At 41.1% G+C, this 22,037-nt stretch overlaps 1 protein-coding gene across 1 annotated transcript in view; it reads right to left on the bottom strand.

Moving 5' to 3' along the window:
* Positions 1 to 1,735: 1,735 nt before the first annotated feature.
* si (sucrase-isomaltase) overlaps positions 1,736 to 22,037 on the bottom strand; it is a 62,171-nt gene continuing 41,869 nt past the window's right edge. The window contains exons 31-48 of the mRNA XM_079271239.1: positions 21,846 to 21,971; positions 20,234 to 20,362; positions 19,957 to 20,070; positions 19,791 to 19,853; positions 19,545 to 19,658; positions 19,373 to 19,463; positions 19,104 to 19,242; positions 18,175 to 18,308; positions 17,982 to 18,016; positions 17,123 to 17,239; positions 11,301 to 11,449; positions 10,605 to 10,689; positions 10,366 to 10,422; positions 9,377 to 9,501; positions 8,884 to 8,972; positions 6,818 to 6,867; positions 4,374 to 4,544; positions 1,736 to 1,958 (exon numbers count right to left, since the gene is read on the bottom strand). Of these exons, the coding sequence (XP_079127365.1) occupies positions 1,881 to 1,958; positions 4,374 to 4,544; positions 6,818 to 6,867; positions 8,884 to 8,972; positions 9,377 to 9,501; positions 10,366 to 10,422; positions 10,605 to 10,689; positions 11,301 to 11,449; positions 17,123 to 17,239; positions 17,982 to 18,016; positions 18,175 to 18,308; positions 19,104 to 19,242; positions 19,373 to 19,463; positions 19,545 to 19,658; positions 19,791 to 19,853; positions 19,957 to 20,070; positions 20,234 to 20,362; positions 21,846 to 21,971 (1,866 nt within the window). The 3' untranslated portion in view covers positions 1,736 to 1,880. The remainder of the gene's footprint in view (positions 1,959 to 4,373; positions 4,545 to 6,817; positions 6,868 to 8,883; positions 8,973 to 9,376; positions 9,502 to 10,365; positions 10,423 to 10,604; positions 10,690 to 11,300; positions 11,450 to 17,122; positions 17,240 to 17,981; positions 18,017 to 18,174; positions 18,309 to 19,103; positions 19,243 to 19,372; positions 19,464 to 19,544; positions 19,659 to 19,790; positions 19,854 to 19,956; positions 20,071 to 20,233; positions 20,363 to 21,845; positions 21,972 to 22,037) is intronic.

Genomic DNA, 22,037 nt, shown 5'->3' on the forward strand with positions numbered 1-22,037 from the left:
TAAAATCCTCTTAATGTTGAACAAGAAAGCCAGATGTGAGTCCCACTTGGTGTAGTCTGTCGAGGTAGTTTGTTTTTGGCAGGAATTAAAGAGAAACTTGATTTCTCTTTTTTTTTTCTGCCAAAAACAAGCTTGAAGTTTGACGATGATAATTGTCAGGGGGCATTCATCATTAAGTTTCGTTCTCCAGCAAAATCAGAGATGCAATATGTTTTATTTTGTTTACTTTTTACTGATAAAACAAGTAACCACTAGTGTATAAATGTCATGGGACAGATACAAAGATTGTTTCAGAGCTTTTATCCTCTCTGTTATGACTTCTTAATCCAGGATGAAGAACTAAACAGATCACCTGCTCAATTAGCCCGGCGGGCTTTGTTTACGGAAGTCAAAACAAAAAACGTTGCTCTTCAAAATCACATTGTGCCTGACGACAAGGGCTTGAATGTATCATCACAAACTTTTTGGACGAGAATCACAGAAATACACAGACACACACATACACACACACACATACACCATTCAGCAATGAAACCCCTTTGTACATTCTTACCCAAGCAGTGGCGATTAGAGTGGAAATCAATTGCAGGTGCCCATGGTTAAATTGATATCATTATGTTTACTGCAGGCTGAATAATGGATGACTCTATCATTATACGGGGAAGTAATGGGACGAGGCAAAGCACAGGTAGACAGCTCGCCCGCAGGTGAGAGCTATAATTAGTGTCTCCTGGCACACCCATACATGTACTGATGCATTCATCATTTCAACTGTGGGATCACTCATTAACTCATGCATACTGAAACACAGCAATTCCAGCTGCATATCATAATTCCACTTCAGTCATTGTTACTCTGTTGGTGACTGCAGTTCTGCAGGGACTGACTCGTCGCATAATGCACTCTCTTGAATCGAAGCATTTCCAATCAGGCCAATGGAAAGCAGACTTGTTGAGATGTTGCACGTGTGTCTTTCCGCTGGTCGTTAACTCTGGCTGTCTTTCACTTCATTGTAAACACCTGTTCTCTTATTTTGCGCAGCAGTTGGTTGCCTACTTTCACACAATGACTCACTCTGCATGCGTTGCGGACACAAATCAGGTTAACATGTCTTTCCTGCTCTATGAAATAATGTGACAACAACTGAAATTCGATAATATTTTCCGCTGTCCATCAAAAAGAAAGAACTGCATTTAGTCACAAAGAAACAGCACAAAAAGATGACGTGCAACATGCAGGTTAGAATTTAAACGTTTTAGTTGATGAAAACAAAATATTAGATTCACACATTTTACAAGCAACAAAGACATAATATATATATAAATTAATATCATTTTGAAACATTATCCCCAAAAAGCTGTGCATTTTGAATGGTCTGTCGTAATTATAAAGTTAATTTTAGCTGGGGTAGCTCAAACTAACATTACATTATTGAAATTACTGCCAAAAAGTGAGTAGCATGTTTGTGCATATGTGCAAGAAACAGCTAGCACCTCTGGTATTGGTGCTATTTTAACACATGCAGATTTAAAGGGTCCTGGTTTTTTGAGCTTTTTTGGAAACAAACTAAAGTTGTGTGTTGTGTTGAATACATTTCCTTTCTCATAAAGTGTTTGCAAGCTGAAAGTTTATAATCCTGTCAAAGATTGTAAGAGGAACCCTGAATGTAATCTGTAGAAAATAAAAAGCACTTTAATAATTTGGGGGATTATTTCTGCAATTTTTTTTAATGGTACAGTAAACAAAACAGGCTCATCAATGAGAGTACATTCAGGTGATTTCATGTTAAAAATAAACACTGGGTTCACTTTACATCATAATTCATGACTATGGACCAGGTATATTAATTATCTAATAAAACACAAAAACGACTCTGTTGGTTAGATGCCGGTGCTCCAGGTGATGGTAAATTGCTGATCCACATGAACAGACTTTGGAGTAGCATCTATTATCAGCTCCTACAGACACAATAAGAAAGGTTACTATAGTTTACGTAATTACACATGTCGTCAAACCAGACATTGCCAATATCATGATATCGTTATGAAAGAGCATTCATTCCACATGTGCTATCCTTTGAAACATTTGAACACAATGACTTCATGAGAGATGGTTATTTATTAGTAAATGTAGTTTTCCCCCCAAATGTGTTCCAACTTTGTCTTTATATATATATACAGAATAGAAAGAGGGAGAAAGAAGGAGAGAGTGATTCTAACTTTATCCTCTGGCTTCTTGACCTCCATTAGCTGATATTATTATGCTGTTCTAAAGGCTGTGTAAAAGTATTGTATGTAAAAAATGTGTGTGCAAGAGAAGTATAAAACGTTGTGTCTGATTTTAAGGAAAATAATCCCATTTCATTCATGTCATATAAAAGAACATGGGTCCCCTGTGAAGTTAAAGAAGCCTGGGCATGTACATGTGATCATATATTGTAAATGACGGTACGAATAGGCCTATAATGATTCAGAATACGACGTCCCGTAACAGACAGAAATAGCTTTCCCACATCACTGTATTTAAATGACACAGAGCCTTCAAGTTGATACCCTATATCAGGCAATACTTAAGGAGATGAATGGATTGTCTTGCACCACAAAACCACTTATTACCATATGCATACTATGCCATCCTTATTCCCTCTCTCTCCATCCTCTATGCCCTTCCTCTTTCCCGCCACCCATCTTTCATTCTTCCTGTTTATCTCTTTAACCGCTCTGTTCCTCTCTCCATCTGCTTTTTGTGATCTCTCTCTCTCTCTCTCTCTCTCTCTCTCTCTCTCTCTCTCTCTCTCTCTCTCTCTCTCTCTCTCTCTCTCTCTCTCTCTCTCTCTCTCCCCCCTTTTCAAAGATGGAATGGCTTTTCATTATTCTTTACCCATCCTTGCATCCCTAACACCCACAAAACCCCTCTGTCATTCTGACTTTCTTCATCTGCAATTCTTGCCGTCTCTTCTTGCTCCTCGCTGTCCGTCTTCTCCAAGAACAGTATAAATCAAACGCTTCCGGGCTTTTTCACCTACCGTTATTTATGGACCCGCTGTAGCTATCATTTTCATGCTTCCGATAAGTGCACTGAGTACAGTACACAACCTCGACAGGAATATTTTATCACAGGCCAAATGAGGAGAGGGAACACATGCTGTCGTCTTAAACTTGGCCTCGGTTTCCGTTTTCTGCTGCTTCAAACTCTTGCAGTAGTAAATCTCTCCATCACCCATCCTGTAATATAGCCCTATACTCTCCCCTCTAAACTCTTCTAGTGATTAAAGAATGTGTCCTCTAGCTGAATGACCTCGATTAAAAGTGACACCTTATAGCTCGAGCTCAATGTTGTAATCGACCTTAACCCTGTGATCTCTCTGTTGAGGACTACAGAGGAGATTCACACACAAAACACTGTAGGAAGTTCCCTTCAACGTAAAGAACTGACAATATGCAAGTGTTCTCGCATGCAGTGTCCACTAAAAATGGGAGTCTGGACAAATCACAGTTCTTTCCGCTAAACCATTGGAGCGGCTGATGGAGCGAGCGAGAGGAAATGACAATCATTTTATATGAACGGCTTTAAAAATCGCTGTCCTGAGTCAAATCTTCAGCTCTGTGTTCATTACAAAACAGTGTCAGGGGGAACGCAGAGTTGATGACAGCTGTCAGATGAGAGTGCGGCACAGCAGGGGGTTGTGAACCTGAGCTGTTTTTTTTTTTGTTTTTTTTCGTTGTAGTGACAGCTTTTGACTGGCAGGGAAATGCTCAATCAACTTGAAGGCTTGTGCATGTAATGATGAAGGAGGCTCACTGAGCTAAGTGTGTTAATGCTCAAATTGAACGCTTAAATGCAATGACACTGATTGTATGCATGTTGGACAGTGATTATGTATATTTTGGAGTTATTCGAGCGTAAGCGAGGGTGAATATATTTGTGGGATGCAACAGAATGTGTGCTTTTATACGCGTCATTTATTCTTCTATTACCAACAAAGTTTCCAATCCCCGCTAAAGGGGTGCCTCAGTCTACTATTTATGTTCTTAATGACTCGTGAATAAGACAGGTGATGCTGTGAGGCAATTCACTGTGAACTTGAAACTGGAAACATTTTTCTCTTTTCTTAAATGGTTTTCCTGCGGCTTTGAAGCTGCAGTATGGTGTGCTTTGTCCATTTAATACAACATATATTAAAGTTTCTGTCTGCAACTGTGTCCGCAGAAATAACCATGAATTGCATCTGCAGGTCACAGGACCTTGTCCCATGCTGTTGGTCAGCAGTCTGCTGAGTTGTGTTTATCATGATGAAGCTGCACAATGGCAGAAAGCATGACGTTGAACCTTTTTAAAAACCTTTCAAAAAACATCTGAATACATTTACTGACCTGCGTGTCAATGTTGTGCTTCGGGGTCAGTTGGTGTTGCGTTCCATCCGCTTCTGTCAGGGTTACCTCTGTGATTTCAACACTGCCTGCTCCCCAAACCCTCACCTCACCCAGGATCAAGCGGTCAGCAGCATCCAGATTGTTGTTGATGACCTGACAGGACAAGTTGTTCTGGAAGTGAAAGTGTTGGAGACAGCAGGAACAAAGACACAGGGTTATTCCAAATAGATGAAAAGAAAATGATGTTCCTGATTCATATTAGGTGAAATCCATTGTCCTCTATGCTTCATCTCTTTACAGAGAGAGATTTAACATCGGGGTATCTTTCGCCATGTCATTGGTTTTGTACCCACCACATTATATTTCTTACTCTATGCTTTGCTTTTAGTAGATACTCTTCTGTGGAGAGAGTTTGATTGTCTGATTAGTTTTATATCTGTTTTTTTTGTGCTCACAATGTGAGGTACACACGTTTGGGCACACACACAAATGTTGAATGTCCCGGATTATCAATGAACCAAAGTGGGGCAACTGATAGACCCTTAAAGAAGACTGTTTTGAAGAAGACTAAGATGTTCTTACTTTGTAAAAAATGGCCTCACACTGAAGGTCCAGAACTCCTATGGAGCGAGCTACAGCAACACACACACACGCACACACCACTACATTCGGATACCCATCCAACATGGCATACGATCTGCTAATCTGCCAGGCAGCACTGGCCTCATTGCCCAACTTATCCTCATCTTCTCACATCTGCCTGTTCACACACACACACACACACACGAGCACATTCAAACACAAAAACACACACACCCTTACTGCCTCTCTCCCCCCTTTGGCTGTCAGACAGTGTGGCTGTTTTATCGCTGTGTGAAATTGCTTTGGAATGAGCCTGATGGTAGGCAGAGGACAGCCACAGATGTTTGGCCATGGAAGCTCGATGTGGGTAAGTGTATACTGCAGATGTGTGCGTATATGTATGTGCGCGTTTGCGATTAAGCGTTCGCTCGTTAATGTGTGTCTCTGTGTGATTGTGTGCCTTTGCCTGGCTCGGAAGCAAATAGGGCTGGGTTAGTCCCCATTAGTCCCAGTGATTAGGGGGTTTCTGTCATGTCCGACTCTAAATGTGATCAAACTGCGGCCTGGTAAACTCCTCTCGCTGAAATTAGCCACAAGAATTGTGCACATACGACACAAACTGTTTGGTGCAAAAACAGGCACAATTTCATATTTGATGTACATCTATATATATATATATAAATATACATTTGTTTTAACTCATTGGTAATGTCATGGCGCATGTGGCAAAGTCAGTTGTGGGACGCAGTTGAGGTTTTATTAGGTTGCGAGGTACAATTTCGGTACCCAGCTTTCTGCTGCTCAGAGCACCTCTTCGTACAAATGCACAAACAACGTTTTTGGCTTCATCTGGCAGACCGTTTTACACACCTTTTTTAAACCCCTTGCCATGTCCGAATACTAATACATATTTAAATACTATTTCATGAAAATAGGGTATTCATCAGATTGGAGGTGGTAGATGGAACGCATCTAACAGCTACACATATGCAAGCTAAGGGAAGCATCTGTGGAAAACAATCACTCATTATTATTAACAGAACCCAGTTTGCTTTAATCACACTTGAAGTTGTACTTTGATATACCTGTCAATCTGCACAAAGTGAAAAAAATGCAACATACAACGAAAGATTTTTTTGTTCTTCTATTTTTTGTTATTCTGAAATCAGTGTTCCTGCTTGAAGCAACTGAAGCCGCACAATTAATTCTTGTGTTTGTGATAAGAGGTTGCCTGTGTAGGCAGAAATATAAGTGCAGTTTCATGCCAAAACAAGTACCAGAAACACATTGTGATCTGCACAAACACAAACACAGCTGCTCCACTCCAACCGCCTGCACGTATCTTTTTGAAAAATCCAGGTGTGTACACAACAAAAGCCTTGCATCCGTTGAAGATGACGTTGTGACTTCATGAGGGCTGTCAGCCTGGTGATGACGCAAAAGCTTAAGGCTTTTAGACTCTTACTATTACATTTGGATCATCGAATTTCAGGATAGAATTCTACAAATTGACGCTACAAAATCCATTTTGCAGCATCTCCTTTCTTATTCAACCTTCTTAAAATTGTTAAGATTGTAAAATAATTGTAATTTCAGCATGACATGCACAAGAGTGCTGAATTGCACATTGTACATGCAGTAATCACTACCTCACCATTAAAAGCTAAATTTAAATCACATCTGAGAGTTAGACATGAATTCTGCGCTAATGGTTTCCAACTAACTCACTAACCTTTGACATCCACCTACCACAGCCCTGTTGCATGGTAAAGCATGGGCTCTTTGTCCACTCTCACTGCATAAATAACAATCATAAAGATAAAGACAAAGAGACATGACATGCAGTTGGCCCTTGAACTCACCGATTCTGCTGTGAAGGAGGTCAGCAGATATTGTGATTTCTTGACTGTGTCTGAGGAGAGAGAATAAGAGTGAATTACACACCAAACCACAAATGGAGACAGTGGAGGGACAGAGAAAATAGATGTGACGACCTGAATGAATGACAGGACAGAGAGATGAGGAGCTGTATGGACAAGTGAGAGTTCATATTGACCACACCACTGAGTTTGTATTCGTCTGACTGACTGGATGGACAAATAATAAATATAATCACGAGTGAGTCATGTAGTGAAAGGTTGCGTTAATGAGTCAATGAAACACTTAGTAGCATCATGAATGGATCAAAAAACAACAACAACTGGCCAAGTGACTGGCTGGATGAGTTAACATGGAATACTTACTCATTAACAGACTCATCACAAAGCATTACTGGTTGATTAAATGAGAAAATAATGTAATTAGGGTGGTAAAATAAATGATTAACCCGCTATGCTGCTTAGCTGTATGACAAAAGGCTGAATAATGAATTGGTTGCATGAATGAGTAAACTTAGGACTGGTTGGATGAAACCGACACTGTAACTAAAGCACAGATGAGTTGACAGCGGAGTGAATAGCGCATAGAAGCAGAGCAAACTAGAAAGACTGAGGCAGGCTACACTGCAGACAGGCAGGGAGACGCAGAAGAGAGGAGCGAGGGAGCAGATACAAGAGGAATGATGGAGAGCATATCTCCAGGCAGCGACACGGGGAATTACTGTAATACTTTCCGTCACTCTCGGTCTCTCTCTATATCTCGCCCTCTTTTCTTTGTCCCAACACAAACACGCCCTTCACAGAGCAGTGAACTTCTCACAGAAGCACTTCAGAGGCTGATTCTGTCCGCATATCGGTGTGTGTGTGTGTGCGCTTGCATGTGTTAACGACTGAGCAAGTGGAGAGAGACTATGTTCTAGTTGTCAGTGTGAATCTGATTAAATCAATGAAGAAATTCATATGCAGTGAAAATAACTCCATGTGCTTTCGCAACATATATGAGTGAATGAAAAAAGGACTGAACAATCCAAACATGAACTGTTTTTTTGTTTCTTTACGGCTGGATTCAGCCTTCTCTTCTCTGGCTGACCCTGCATGCTGTTGCTGCTGCAGCTTTGCTTCTCTCTCTTACTGTTTGGTTGTGTTGTTTTAGTTTCTTGCTTTGCTTTTCTTTTCTGCATCTTTTCAACCCTTACATCTTACACTAATGCACAGCACACACTAGTGCCTTCACTGATATCCACACCCCGCACTTTAATGACTTAATAACGCGTAACCTCTTTAATGTTCACGTGGCGTGTCCCTTTTCTGTTATGGCCACTTGAGCCAGGTTGTACCATCTGTAAATCACAAAATAAATAGTACCTTATGTTTAGTCCTTTTTGTCTTAATTAAAAGGTTCAAAAGAGGCAAAAGTATTGATGAATTGACTTTTGCCGTGTGTGTTTGTGTGTGTGTGTTTTAAGTACTACCAGCTGCTTTTCAAGGTCAACTAAATCATGGTACTTAGTCCAATTCTTCCTCACATGAGCTTTCAGCATTTTCAGTAATTAACTGTATCACAACGGGCTCCTGAAAGGATTCAATTAAAATGTGATGTCATCTGGAATCAGCATATAAAATGTGGCTATCCTTTTATTTTGATTTGATTACTGAACAGGCCTACTGAGCCAAATGTCAGCCACCCCCCCCCCTAGCCTTAACCTCAAATGTTACTCAAAGACACACATACCAACAACAAAGAGACTCAAAATGTCCCCAAACACACAAAAAACAGCATTACAAAGAGTTAGAAAAGGACCAAAACAACAAAGAGATGCATAACATATGCCAAGACACTGACAAACGACTATGAAAAGGGGAAAACACACACAGAGACAAAAATGGCGACAATGAGATCCAAAACAACCACAAAGAGACTCAAAATGACATAAGAGACACAAAAAGGCAACAAAAAACACTAATATGAATAATACATCAATAAATACATATGTTAAAAAAAGACTTCTCTCGCTCTCTCTCTGGGTGTTCGAGGGTGACCTTTCGCGTACCTATCCCTTCTCCATCATCCCAGAAGAACGATCCTTGAGCAGTTGCGTTGTCGCTCAGGGCAACTATCAGTCCTAAAGGATTCTTCCGACTGAAACAAAATGGGCAGAGAGGGTGTTACAGCGGATTGCTACAGGACGGCATCTATTTATACTTGCTGCTGAGGACAAACACATTGACATTTCAGCTGGTGGGTTCCATCTGATCTCACCTCTGCTGGAGCATTCATCACCCCTCTAACTTTCACACTCTCTCATTCTCACCTCCTTTTTTTAACACACGTTAACAATTAATTTTGATGAATGTTAGCCATACGAAAAAAAACCACTCAAACACAACAGTGACGCATATACACGTGTATTAGTCTTCCCCAGGCACCCGGTATCTCTGCATTGACACACAAACAGCTGGAAATCACACACACGTCACACTAAACACACAGGATGCTGACCTGTAGTTGTGTGCTGTCATCAGCCATCATGTGTGCACGCTTACCTGTAAAATGTAGTGTTCTCTGGCTTCTGCCAGGGTAAGATATATCCACCTCGGATATGAAGGTTAATGTGGTCCAAGGGTGTGGGCATGTTAAGCATTTGGCCGCGCACTTCAACTTCTTTGGCCTGTTGAAAGAAGCAATAATTGCATTCTATTAAAATACTATCAATAGGATGAGGAATTCAACTTTGATTCATTTCGTTCAGCAGTTCCTTTGTGTGAAATTGGCATTTGTGCGCCGGTAAATCACAAAGCACGCAGTAAAATATGTGACATCTATAAAGGCTACACCTAAAACAGTTCAGTAATTTATTCCATGCCAAAAGAATTCTTTGCAAACGTCTTTCTTCCAGTATTTTCCACTTCGTCCCTGGTCCCTTCTCTTACAGCTTGCACCTCTCTGTGTGCTTAATGGACACGTTTAATGGAGGTAAACACTCCTCTCCACCGTCCCATGCCCCAGTTTAAATTGTTGTTCCTCAAGTTTTGTTTGGCTCTATGATGCCGTCTAACAGATGGGGAGTCCCCTTGCTAGAAAGAGACAGAGCGATTGGATGTTTGTTTTTGTCATCAAGGCGCCTTCTGCCGTTGTTGAGCTGTAAGTCTGTAATAATGTTGTCAAAGATGTAATTTGGGTTTTCATTGATGTTCTCTCAGCCTCTTATTCTGTCTTGGTTTACCTCCATTTTTTTTGTAAAAATAGGTTTTTAGACATAAAGCACCTCATTGATGCAGTGCTTAGCATCTTCCAGATGGACAAAAGAGATGATGCACCGACATATTGTTATATGTTATGCATTGTTACTGCATCCGCACGAATCAACCAGTCAGATCTCTTTCAATAGACGCTGTGATTACTGTTCAGTGTTATATACTGTATTGTTGCACCAGGGGTGTACCAGGAGTGCTTCATTTTCATCTGCAGGATTTGTTTTGCAATGCATTCGACAATAGACTTTGTTTTATGGCTGCTACGGACTTGGACTCACCGTGTGGAAGTCGTACCAGCGTGCATTAGGAAGATAGCCATCCACACTCCTGGCTCCCTGTCAATCACAAAGTTAGTCAATCAAAAGAATGAGTCCAACCAAATCACAGGAAAACACAGGCACAAGAAACAGACCGACAAATATCCCTGGAATGATTGAAAAGTTGCATGTGTGACATCTTTATTAATGCAAAGCTTTAGAAGCAAAGAAGCTGTGTGCGTGTGTGTGTGTGTGTCTACCTGGTCCAGAGCAGGGGTGATAAGTAGGGCAGGTCCCCAGAGGAATTGCTTGTAGATGTCCCATGTGGTTTTATCATTCACAAACCTGTGACACACCAGCACAGATGCCAATAAGCCTGACTGGAAAAGAATATCACCAGCACTCTCTCCTGTGTCCTCAGCCCAGACGACTGCTCAAGTACTCATTCAGATTTCAATGGTTTGAAGATGCAAGCCAAATATCCCTGCCAGACTCACCCTGCCAGCTCCTTAAATACCATCTGTGACTTTTATAAGAGTCTCTTAAAATGAAGAAATATGTTTTTCTTGTCATACAGTTCCACACGTGCACACATGGGAGCTGCAAAGTATAGCCACAGTCTATAGTTAACTGTCGCACTAGAATTGAAATAGAAAGTGCCTTGCTCAAGGGCCGCTTAATGGCAGCTTCTGTGGCAGGAAAGACACTCCTACTTTTTCTGAACCTTTCAAGATATTCAAATGAGGAAAAAGTCACAAACTTAACCTACCTGCGACATGTACCCACCCATTTCACTTAAAATCTAATTTATAAAGGAGGCTTTAACGGTGACATTCAGAAAGAAAGATCCATCCTGGTAATAACTTCATGATTTGATGAAGTGACTACATGTAATGCTTGAGCCCCGGTGTAAGAAGAAAAGATAAGACCCGTGTGTGTCAAGAGTCCGTGCTTACTCATGCAAGAGTGGTCTGACTACTGTGCTCCCTTTGGCATGAGCCTCATACATCAGTGTGTACAGGTAGGGCAGGAGGCTGTAACGGATGTTCAAGACATCCCGGGACGCCTCAGAGAATGTGGAATTCCAAGCAACAGGATCTTGTCTCTGAGAGGAAAATAATGTAAAAATGGTGATTAAAGACAGGTTTAGCAAATTGAACAGCAAACAAAAACATTATCTCTTGTACCAAAGGCTGGAGTTTCTAGACTCTAAACTCCAAATCCAATAAAGTGATATTTCCTGAATCAGTGAATTTATTAGGGGGGGGGGGGATCTCCTAATTCAGTGGTTCTTAAACTTTTTTTCAACAATGTACACCCTTTGAAATATTTTTTACAATATTTCAACCACCGTGCGCTAAACATTTTTGGAAAAGTAAAAGCTCATAAAGATGTACAACACAGCGTTGCACCATCAGTGTCTGATTTACTAAACAACCATGTAGCTGAAAAACTCTTTAATGCTACGTTTCAAGTGTCCACAATCCATCACGAAATGAATGGCAAACCCATTCTATGTCATTGTGCAATACGAATAAGACAACACTGTAATTAAGTCTGTTTAGTGAGAAACATGAGCTGCTTTGTCACTTGTTTTTCCGTGTTTCCATGACTCAAGCACGAATCCTTTATCTTGATTTCCGTCTGTTATTCAACATCCAAACTGTCTTCCCGGTCACACTGAACAAACGTTATCTTCAAAGTCATTGTATTTGTTGCGGCAGTTAATGATTACATTGAAAATTGGAATATCTGATCTGAAAATGTGGTTTACCGAACTCACATTATGCATTTATTTTATTGAACTTATTAAGGAGACGGACACGGACACTTATATAAGGAGGTGACCGTGGCGCACTGGGTTAAGATGTCGTCTGGGAACCGGAAGGTCAACGGTTCGATCCCCGACTGGGACGTGTCGAAGTGTACCTTAGCAATACACTGAACCCCTGGCTCCCCGGGCGCCGATCAATGGCAGCCCACTGCTCCCTATATACAGGGATGGGTCAAATGCAGAAGTCAAATTTCATGTATGTGTAAAAATGTTTATGACAATACAAAATCCTAACTAAACTAAGGTAGCTTATATTTATATTAGTAATTAGTAATTATGCTTAACTGATATATTTTAACCCTCGGGGTTCTTTAGAGTTGTACCCCCATTTGAGAACCACTGCCCTAGTTGAGACAATCTGTTTTAAGGAATGCCAAATGGAGAAGTCTGAAACATATTCACTGCTTCAATAGAAGCACAGATAGAGGGAAAAGCCAGCAGAGCATGAACATGCTACGTTTACATGTGTCCATGCATTGGATGTAGATTGCACACAGCTCCGTTTTTCTTATATCATCACTGTGCTCCAAGTGGTGACGCTTTCCCGTTTGGGTGTCACAACATGCTGAAAATGATTAACTGTAAAATGTGGTGTAGAGAGACTGACAGGAACACTCGGTAGTTTGTAGCATGCCAGAAATACTCGAATGGCCTGCGTGCATTTAATGCTGATAAATGATGCCCAAACTATTCTGCCCCACACTGCACTGACATTTACCTCATTTTTAATTGCCAACAAGTGTAACGTCCCCTTAAGAGACAAGGACAGAAAAAGAGGACACGGTGTACTGACATTTCATAGATATGGGCCAATCTAAATGTATTGGCTCATTTTCTGGAATCGTAGAGAGGACAATCATCAATCGGGTGAAGTACACACACACACACACACATACACACACACACACACACAGAGGAGGACAGTGAAGCATCTCCCCATGATACTGTGTGTGTGTGTGTGTGTGTGTGTTTGTGGGGCTTCTCACATTGTGTTATGCAGTTAAGTGTGAATCTGTGTATGTGTCTCTTGTCTTTCAATGTAAGAAAAAAGAAAATCCTAAAATATTGTGGTAAAAATCATCACAGAGAGCACTACAAGAGACAGCCATTTTATTCCCAGCTGCAATTTTACTGGGTCAGATTTGATAATAGTTATTAACTGTAGCCCAGTGGTTACTAAGTATAGGCCTAACAGCACACGGTTGGATACAGAGGATTTCCATTATCTTATGACCTAAGGAGTTTACCAGATTACCGTTTCATTTTCCGAGGAAATGTACAAGATTGTAATTATCTGGAAACCCAGGAGTTATTCTACCTGTCTCCCTTTTCACCAACCCTCATTTGCACCCCCATGTCTTAGGATAAGATGTGATCACCGGGAAGCAATTATCATTGTATGTTCGAATAAATCAAAATGAGTATGAGCTTATTTTGGTTTCACAATTAGACAGAGGACAGATACAGTCGATGCAATGCATATACAATTTAGCCGACCCACCCAAGCCGGATGAGTCCAGACAAAGTGCCAGGGCCGACTTCGGGCGGTTTTGCTGTGTAAAGCTTCGGGCTCAAGTCAGGTTGGGTTATTAAGTATAATTCATGAAGACATTCCTCTCATCTCAACTCCAATCATCATCTCAATTATGCCCATGTGTGTCATGTGTTGCAAGTATATATGCAATGCCTGGTGGGAAGAGAGACCTAGTGTATAGTTGAATTAGCCTGGTGAGCTAATCAGTACTGGAAGAAAAAAGAATTCTTAAAATACTAAATTATTCAGTTAAGGACAATGTATTGTGGATCCTTTAGCGTCTGTATGAGAAGCACCGGGCTTTCAATGTCAACTAATCCTCGTCATTATTAAATTCTCAAAGCAACGCACAGTATTTAACAATGGGAGATCCTCCAATGGGGGGGTGGAAGAGTTGGTGGATGTGTCACACAAACATGTGACATTTACTCAAGAGGCCGGTGTGTGGAGAAACAGTGCTAGGAGGAGTGCTGTCTTGAGAGAGCACCTGTCAGAGATTTGGGCTGTCGGCTCAAAAGGGGGACCCCTGAGAGCACGCAGCCGAACATCATTCATTTGCACATATCGTCCACATTGCAATGATATGAAGCTATTTGAAAATCTGCAAAGTTTCCATTTAATGTGGGGCCTTGCTAATGCCAGAACATGTCGCTTGATTTAAAACTTTGCAGAACCTCTGATATTTGAATAAACAGGTCTGGTTAGACAGCTGCCACTCAGGCTAGCGCTGTGTCCCCCCCTAACATTCAATCAAATAGTGTATATATAGTGTTCCTACATTGAAATAATCTGAATTAATACGAGTCCAGCCTGCACCACTGAAAGACTTTGGTGTAGATGCTGTCATTGTGTAGGAAGTACGATCACCAACAAGATAATCTCCTGAAGACTTTGACACTTTTTAACATTCAGTCGCACAAATCTTACATGACTTGGCAGTTACACCACTGTCTGTTGGACCCTCGAGGTAGACTTTTCATCAGTGGAAAACCAGAGATGGGATTGATGAAAAGATGAGAGTGGGGAGTGCTGAAGAGTGAGAAGCAGACCGAGAATCTATCTTATGAATTCACGTAATTTATGGTCACATTGATAGTGGCAAAAGGCCCTGTGAACCACGCGGATTGTAGTCAGATATGCATGTGTGTGTGTGTGTGTGTGTGTGTGTGTGTGTGTGTGTGTGTGTGTGCACGCTCGCACACATGCACGGCATCAAGGAAAAATGAGGGGTTATCTGGCCGTGTCAGCCGTTCTCATCTTTTCTCTCCTCCGCATGGTGTTTCTCCTCATTTATCTGTCTGGAATCGAGTCCCTCGCCCCACCTCATAAACCTTTTGAGTTTCTGTTTTGCATAGAGCACACATCTTAAAAAAGAAACTATTTAGACAAACAACAATATGTCCCTTCGGGCGAATAACAATATGCGCGGCTGAAATATGAAACTATTGTCTGCGAATATATATCTTGTTTCATTCATTTTTGCATTGTTCTGATGTGACTGTGGACACTGCAGCATGTTGCTGGTGCAGTGAAATTATCTCCAGGTCAACATTGGAAGTTGTCTGAGGGCAAAGAGACACGTGGCGTGACAGAGCTCTGGGAATGACTCTGCAAAAACTCTCCTTGCTCTTTCTCCCTTCACCGTTTCTCACCTTGTGTACCCTCCGGTCTGGTTTGTGGTGTTAATGCTTTGTTGTCAAATGCCTTGTTAAGCAGACGCGGAGGTTACAGTCACTAACTGTCTCGTGATTGGGGATTTGATGTGGCTGAAGGGAAAAATAATAGTTTTCAGCGGAGATTAAATAACTGACCTTGATTTCATTGTCTCCCATTTCACAGTCCTGGTTTGTGTTTTTTCTTTTCTCCTATTGCCAAGCACCCTGCTCTCTCACATGCCTTTTCTCTCTTGATCACAGGTGTTTCAAAATCGGCAAACTGTTTATTCAGCCTTGTCCCAGCTTTCATTTCCTTGTCACTACCCTTTGTCACCACCATTTAACTTGCTAAATTGCCATCTTGTTTCACTCTCCGCCAATTTTACCCTCATCATTTTTTTTCTTTCTCTGTCTCATAGCCTCTGAACTTTTCAAGCCCTCCCTATTCCTTTATCTGTATTTGCTTGTCAGTATTTCACCTCTTGATCCTATTGGTTTTTTTTGTATTTTTACATTGTTCTCCCACCTTCTCTCTCTATCTATCTTACCATTTTTACTCTGAAATTGTCATGTGCTGCCCTCGGCTGCCGTGTGTGTGCACGCTTTTTCACGTCAATTTTCTCCATGTTTAAACACCTATTTGCAAGACATTATTAAATGATTGGAATCACAGGTGTGTGTGTGTGTGTGTGTGTGTGTGTGTGTGTGTGTGTGTGTGTGTGTGTGTGTGTGTGTGTGTGTGTGTGTGTGTGTGTGTGTGTGTGTGTGTGTGTGTGTGTGTGTGTGTGTGTGTGTGTGTGTGTGTGTGTGTGTGTGTGTGTGTGTGTGTATGGAGTGGAGGTTAGGTGGTGTGCAGTGGTGCCTAGATCACCTTGAGAATTCAATTATATCCCCACCCCATGCCGCTAAAAAGCACAGGCACTGACACACACACACACACACACACAAACTGTGTCCTGTCTGGTATTGCAGACTCCGGTACAGAGAAAATTCGCCTGGTGGGATCGATCTCCGGACGGGCGTTATTGGATTTTTCAGATGTGTTCCAACGCTCTTAAAGGTTACCGCTAGAATGAATGCCACCGACACTACACCACCAAACAGGTCTATCTTTTTATGTGTTTGTGTATGTCAGACACAGATTAAGAGAGTTGGGTAGAGAAAGCAACCTGTTTTTTTACAGACAATCAGACTGATGATGAATACTATATTCCTACAGCTTGAGCCTCTGTTTTCAGAGCAGAGTTATGCATCTCTTGAGCTCCAGTGAGCACCGGCTTGGTATCATTTAAGGCGAGTGAAATCAGCTCTTATACCTGGTGAAAGCATTTGTAAAGCACATTTGGAATGCAACAACTGTTCTGTGTTGCTTGATTCGTGATGATCTTTATTTGTACTTGTCTGGTGTGTTTTTTTCATATTCATTCGATTATTGGCAGCAGAATAATTCCACTTGAAAGTGCTCTATTTTTGAGGTAGAGAAAACACAATGGCAACCGTATAGTGACATCATCCTGTCCTCGGTTTTACAGATGCCATTTGTTTCCTATTACCATTATCATTGTACTGTGTGTAAAGGGCAGAAGAAAATCAATGATTAAGATATGGCTCCATAGTTGACCATCAGCATGAAACAAGCAAGCACAAATAGGAGCAAATATAAGTATTGTTTGGGTAGGAAGCTTAATTTAAGTAGGTTTACAGTCCCGTGCGTCTAAATTGTAAGTGTTTTTCTCCTAATTAGAATTTGCCCACCTCGTTACCCTTGCCATTGTGGTTGCGTGAGTATGGATAGAAGGCACCCAGCTGCATCCAGCGAAGACACATCTCATACTCTGCGGCATTGAAGAACCCACATATGTCTGCACCAGTCTGAAAAACAGAGACAGAAAATAAACTCTTCGTGTGAATATGTGTGTGTGTGTGTGTGTGAGGATACATAGATGGATAGAACTATGGGCACCAGGGTGCGACTATAAAGAGTATTTAATTGATAACTAATTTCGATTTTATGAAGAATAAGATTAGATGTTCTGGTTTGCTACTATTTTACCCCAGAAAACATGACAAACGTGTGTTTGCTTTTTTGAGGGCATATACGACAATTGGCACTTAAGAGGAATTGTTCTTTGTACACAGGCTATTACCCAGGTCCTAAGGCCCGCTTTCCACCTAACACATTCTTTAAGGGCCTGCTTTATTTGCGGGGGCCCCCCCCCCCCACCATACGGGCCCCAGTGCAACAGCACATCCTGTACTGTCTATTTATGGCCCTGGTCACTCTACTTTTGTTGCAAGCATCGAATTTCCTTGTCCTTGAGTGTGACACCGCAAGAGTGAACGATGTTGTGTATCTGACCCTGTGGCTGGCTCGGAGTCGGAGTCGGAGGAGGATTTAAGTTTTTATAGGTCGAAACTGACTCGTGTTAGGCTTCTTGGTTGGGGGTGGGGCTTGTAATGGCATGCTTCATATTTTATCTCAAGATATCCTTTGATGAAAGGGTCTAGCAAACAAGATAGCATCACTCAGGCCGCTGTAATCTATTGAGAGAGGACAAGGTCACATCAATAAGATTATGTCTTGTCAAAACCAAGATCAGATGGTGATACTTACGTAAGAGATGCCAAACAGACTGAACTCCATCATGCCTGTAGAACAATGGGAAACGGGGAGTTATGTCAGATGAAAGTTCAGTTTCCAGTGGGATTGATCACATCTATCTGTTCTCAAGTGTGCAAAACCCTAATATTATTAGATTACTGAAGTTTTATCCAAAACATTATTTACAGCACATGTCTATATGTACCTATAATGGATTTGTATAGCTGGTCCCAGCTCGCAGCGTTGTCTCCCAGCCAATGTCCACTCCATTTTCCACTGGAGGGATAAGTGGACCTGGTCACCACTATGCCTCGTTTACCCGTCACATTCAGCACGGCACTGCACAGAGAAAACAGGCTCAGGGATTTGTTTTACACCTGGAAATCCCACACAAACATACATATATAAGCAACAAATCCAATGTAAAAGTTTCTTCCCCTAAAGTAAAGAACACTCATTCTTGAAGCAAATTAGCCAATTAATTGTGATTGTTAAATTCAGCACGGGGCTGAACACGAGACAGTTCTGAAGCTAAAGCACCTGGGCCCAGGGGTGCCGAGCATCCCCAGGCCCTTCTGTGGCCAACTTTGCAATCTGGACTCCCTCCAGATTGACCAAAGCAGTTTCACATCGGTGGTTATTATCATGAAGATTTGATTAGACTGAATTTATGTAGATAGCTGGAAGATACGCAGCTATGCGTCTCCTGTGGCTGCATTTTCTTCCGAACGATGTTTGCAATTAAAGTTTCTGCTCTTCCTGTCCTCTTTTCTCTTCACTTACATCTGAATTAACTGTGCTCTGATTATGTACGACTGTGATAACTATGCTAATTTGTATCCTTCCAAATGTAATATGCTTTGGTAGGCAATACAAATGTATTTTGAATCATGCACAATTTCCTAATCATGTGTCCTATTTGCGGTGTTTAAAATATCCCCAAAACAATCTACATCTGTGTTGGCTCATAGGAGCATTTTGTGTCATACTTTTTCTCAGGAATATATTTACTCTGCCCTCTTTCAGGTGATATATCTACTTGATATAAGTGTAAATTAATGCCAACTACTATATTGACACCCCAAAAATACAGGCTCACATGCACAAAAACACAAAAACAAGCACATCACTCACTCGTATGTGGGCTCTGCGTGGGACCAGCCATAGAGGTTGTGGACGTCATAGTGTCTGACCTTTTTTCCATCACTGAGTATCTGCTCGCTGTTCATGCAAATAGTCTTGTGGTTTAAGCCTAGATGGGGAAGGTCCAGGGCTTTTGGAGGGGAAAAAAAGCACAAAAACAAACATAAAGAATGGGTTAAAGGCATACTTCTAATCTTGACTTCATAGCTTAATAATGTAATTACAACACAGGGATAAAGATAGAATCACGTGTGACTTACGTGGCATATATGGAGGGTTCTCGAGAAGTGGATTACCAAGACAATTCCCACCAACTGTGCCGTGGACAAAACTGGCAGGCTCATTCATGTCCTGAGTGAAGGTGAAAAGAAAATCAGGCATAATGATGTCATAAGGTCATTTTATTAAAATGTCTTCTTTCGGGTCACTCACAATCCAGATGCCATCAAACTTTATTTTATTATAGAAATCCTGTATTTCTTGTTGCCACCATGCTGCTGTTGTAGCGCGGAAGAAGTCTGGGAATGCAGTGAATGCCCTGTATTTCTATGTAATGGGACAGGAAATGAAATTCCGAAAAGTTAACAACCCAAACAAATCTCAAGATCTCATAGAAATATAAAATGTTGGAAGCTAGACGGGATATGTTTCGGAGGGATGAATACAAAAACATTGTACCTCTACTTGGGTATCCCAGTCCAGAGATTCATTTACTGTGACACCGGGGTAATCTGGCCAGACCTTTCAAAAAAACATGAACATGTCTGTTGGTTTCAATATCTCTTCATTAATGCATGATTGTGTGATTTCCCACTTGTTTGTTTGGCCTTCCGTTCCCTCTTACCTTCCCCCACACAATTTCCTCACTCAGGTTTTTGGGCCATTTGATGAAAACATCTGCTTTTCTACCTCTGTCAAAGGCAGGGTAGCTTGTCTCATTTCCAGAGATGGCTGGATCCTGGAATTAAAGAGACACCATGCCTGTGTATTTAGTAGAACAGAGGCTAGGGATTCAGTAATATAACATGCTGTATAGAATATGTAAACAAGCCTTGTGGATTGCTGATCCTTGGGTGCCTAAACTTGTACATTATCAATACTTTATGGTAAAATGGCATTACCAGAATGAAGATGAACCTCATGCCCTCTCCCCTCATTCTGTCAACCAGGTCAGGCAGTCCATCAAATTCTGGGTCCAGAATAAAGTTCAGCTGACGGTCCATGTAGTCAATGTCTGCATACTGCACATCCTGCAATAGACGAAAAATTAAAGTTGCTGAACTCGAAATTAGGAGCACAACTTTCGACTTATGCACTAAAAAGCACGTGCACCCGTCCGGTAATGTAAACAAAGCACTGAGAAAGTCAGATTACAACACACGCAAAGTGAGTATGCCTTCATTCTCTGCTCAGGTAGACATCAGTCCATTATATCTTTATGTAGCAAATAGTCATTTGATGCTCTGAATGTTGTTTGGAGAAGAGAGTCATTTAAAGAGCAACATTTCCCTGTATTGTTTTTAGGTCTTTTATTTTGTGCTATGAGCATGACGCAATCACAGCAAAAGGCATAGCTATTTTTGTAGGGCATGCATTCCACTGCTGTTCAACTGTTTGCTGCATTATTCAAATATTTTCAAACTCATATCTCCAAGTTAAGAGCTGGTACACTATGTGAATGCAATTAAAGTTTGAATGAATGAATGAAGAATCATAACCTGTCGTAAAAAGCAACGCTCTTGTCGTCAGGTCAGGAAAAATGAATTGCACATTTTGCAACAGCGGTGTTGAATGTTGGGATTCCTACGAAATAAATATGGAAATCTGTCTTGGAATAGGCACGAAACACCTACGATCTGAGGGAAGGGAGGGTTCCATTTAGTTCTGGCTCTTACAGAGAGAACAAAACTTCATCTGCTTCGGTTGCCTGGTGTGTCCGTGGTAGTTTATTAAGGTTGGTTCGTTAGTAAAACTAGCTGATGTGTAGCCTGGGTAAGTAGCTGTGCTGTCGTCTTCTTTCATTTCAATTTAATGATGCAGGGTTAGTTTTGGCAAGCGTCAGCACCTTGCAGGTTATTCGGGCTTTGTGAAGTCATCTTCAGGGGATCACTTGATTATTGATGGAAACACTTATCTTCTGTTCTACATGATGAAGAAGATTGAATCCTGGCCTATTTTCACGTGGGACATCGTGCCACAGTCAAACACAGTGCTCTCGCAGTTGAGTATTACTGATTATGTTATTCCAATGTGATCCCCAGATTTCATTATCAGAGAGAATTACTGGTATCGGTACAAACTGGAAACGTGCAGAGGCTGTGAAACCTACAATGGAATGGATTCCAGATTAAATTAGAGGTCACATTTCATTAGGTTGAACTGGATATGCCTAATACTGAAGTCACCTGTACTCTACAACCTACAGCAGACAAGAAGATGTTTTCAGATTGCATTTGTTTGTATGAGGGCAATACAATGAATCCTTGAGTTAAGACACTGATTGGATGAAATCAATGTTTTGGCAGAGGAAGGCAAACACACTGAAAATGTAATTGGATGAGATATATATATATATATGTGCAATATCAGCATTGTGTCCTGTTTTCAAATCATATTTCTGAAGTTATGATACATGAGCTTTGATATTGTTTTTTTTATCATGCATAACCTGAACAGGTACATATTTTCTTGTATTTGTTTTTGAGTGCAAACAATCATTGTCTGGAAACGTACATAGGGTATGCCCGCTGCCCTCATGTCTTTGTATAGATCTTCAATCTCCGTATCGTTGGCGTAACCATAGCGACAGAGTTGGAACCCAAGGGACCAATAGGCAGGTAGAACAGGTCGTCCAATCAGCTGTTAAGAAGAAAAACAAACAAGGAAGTCAAAACAGTTCAGCACAGAAAAAGTTGTTTTTGCAGG

The sequence above is a fragment of the Melanostigma gelatinosum genome (assembly GCF_949748355.1).
Source record: "Melanostigma gelatinosum genome assembly, chromosome: 7".
NCBI classification, from domain to species: domain Eukaryota; kingdom Metazoa; phylum Chordata; class Actinopteri; order Perciformes; family Zoarcidae; genus Melanostigma; species Melanostigma gelatinosum.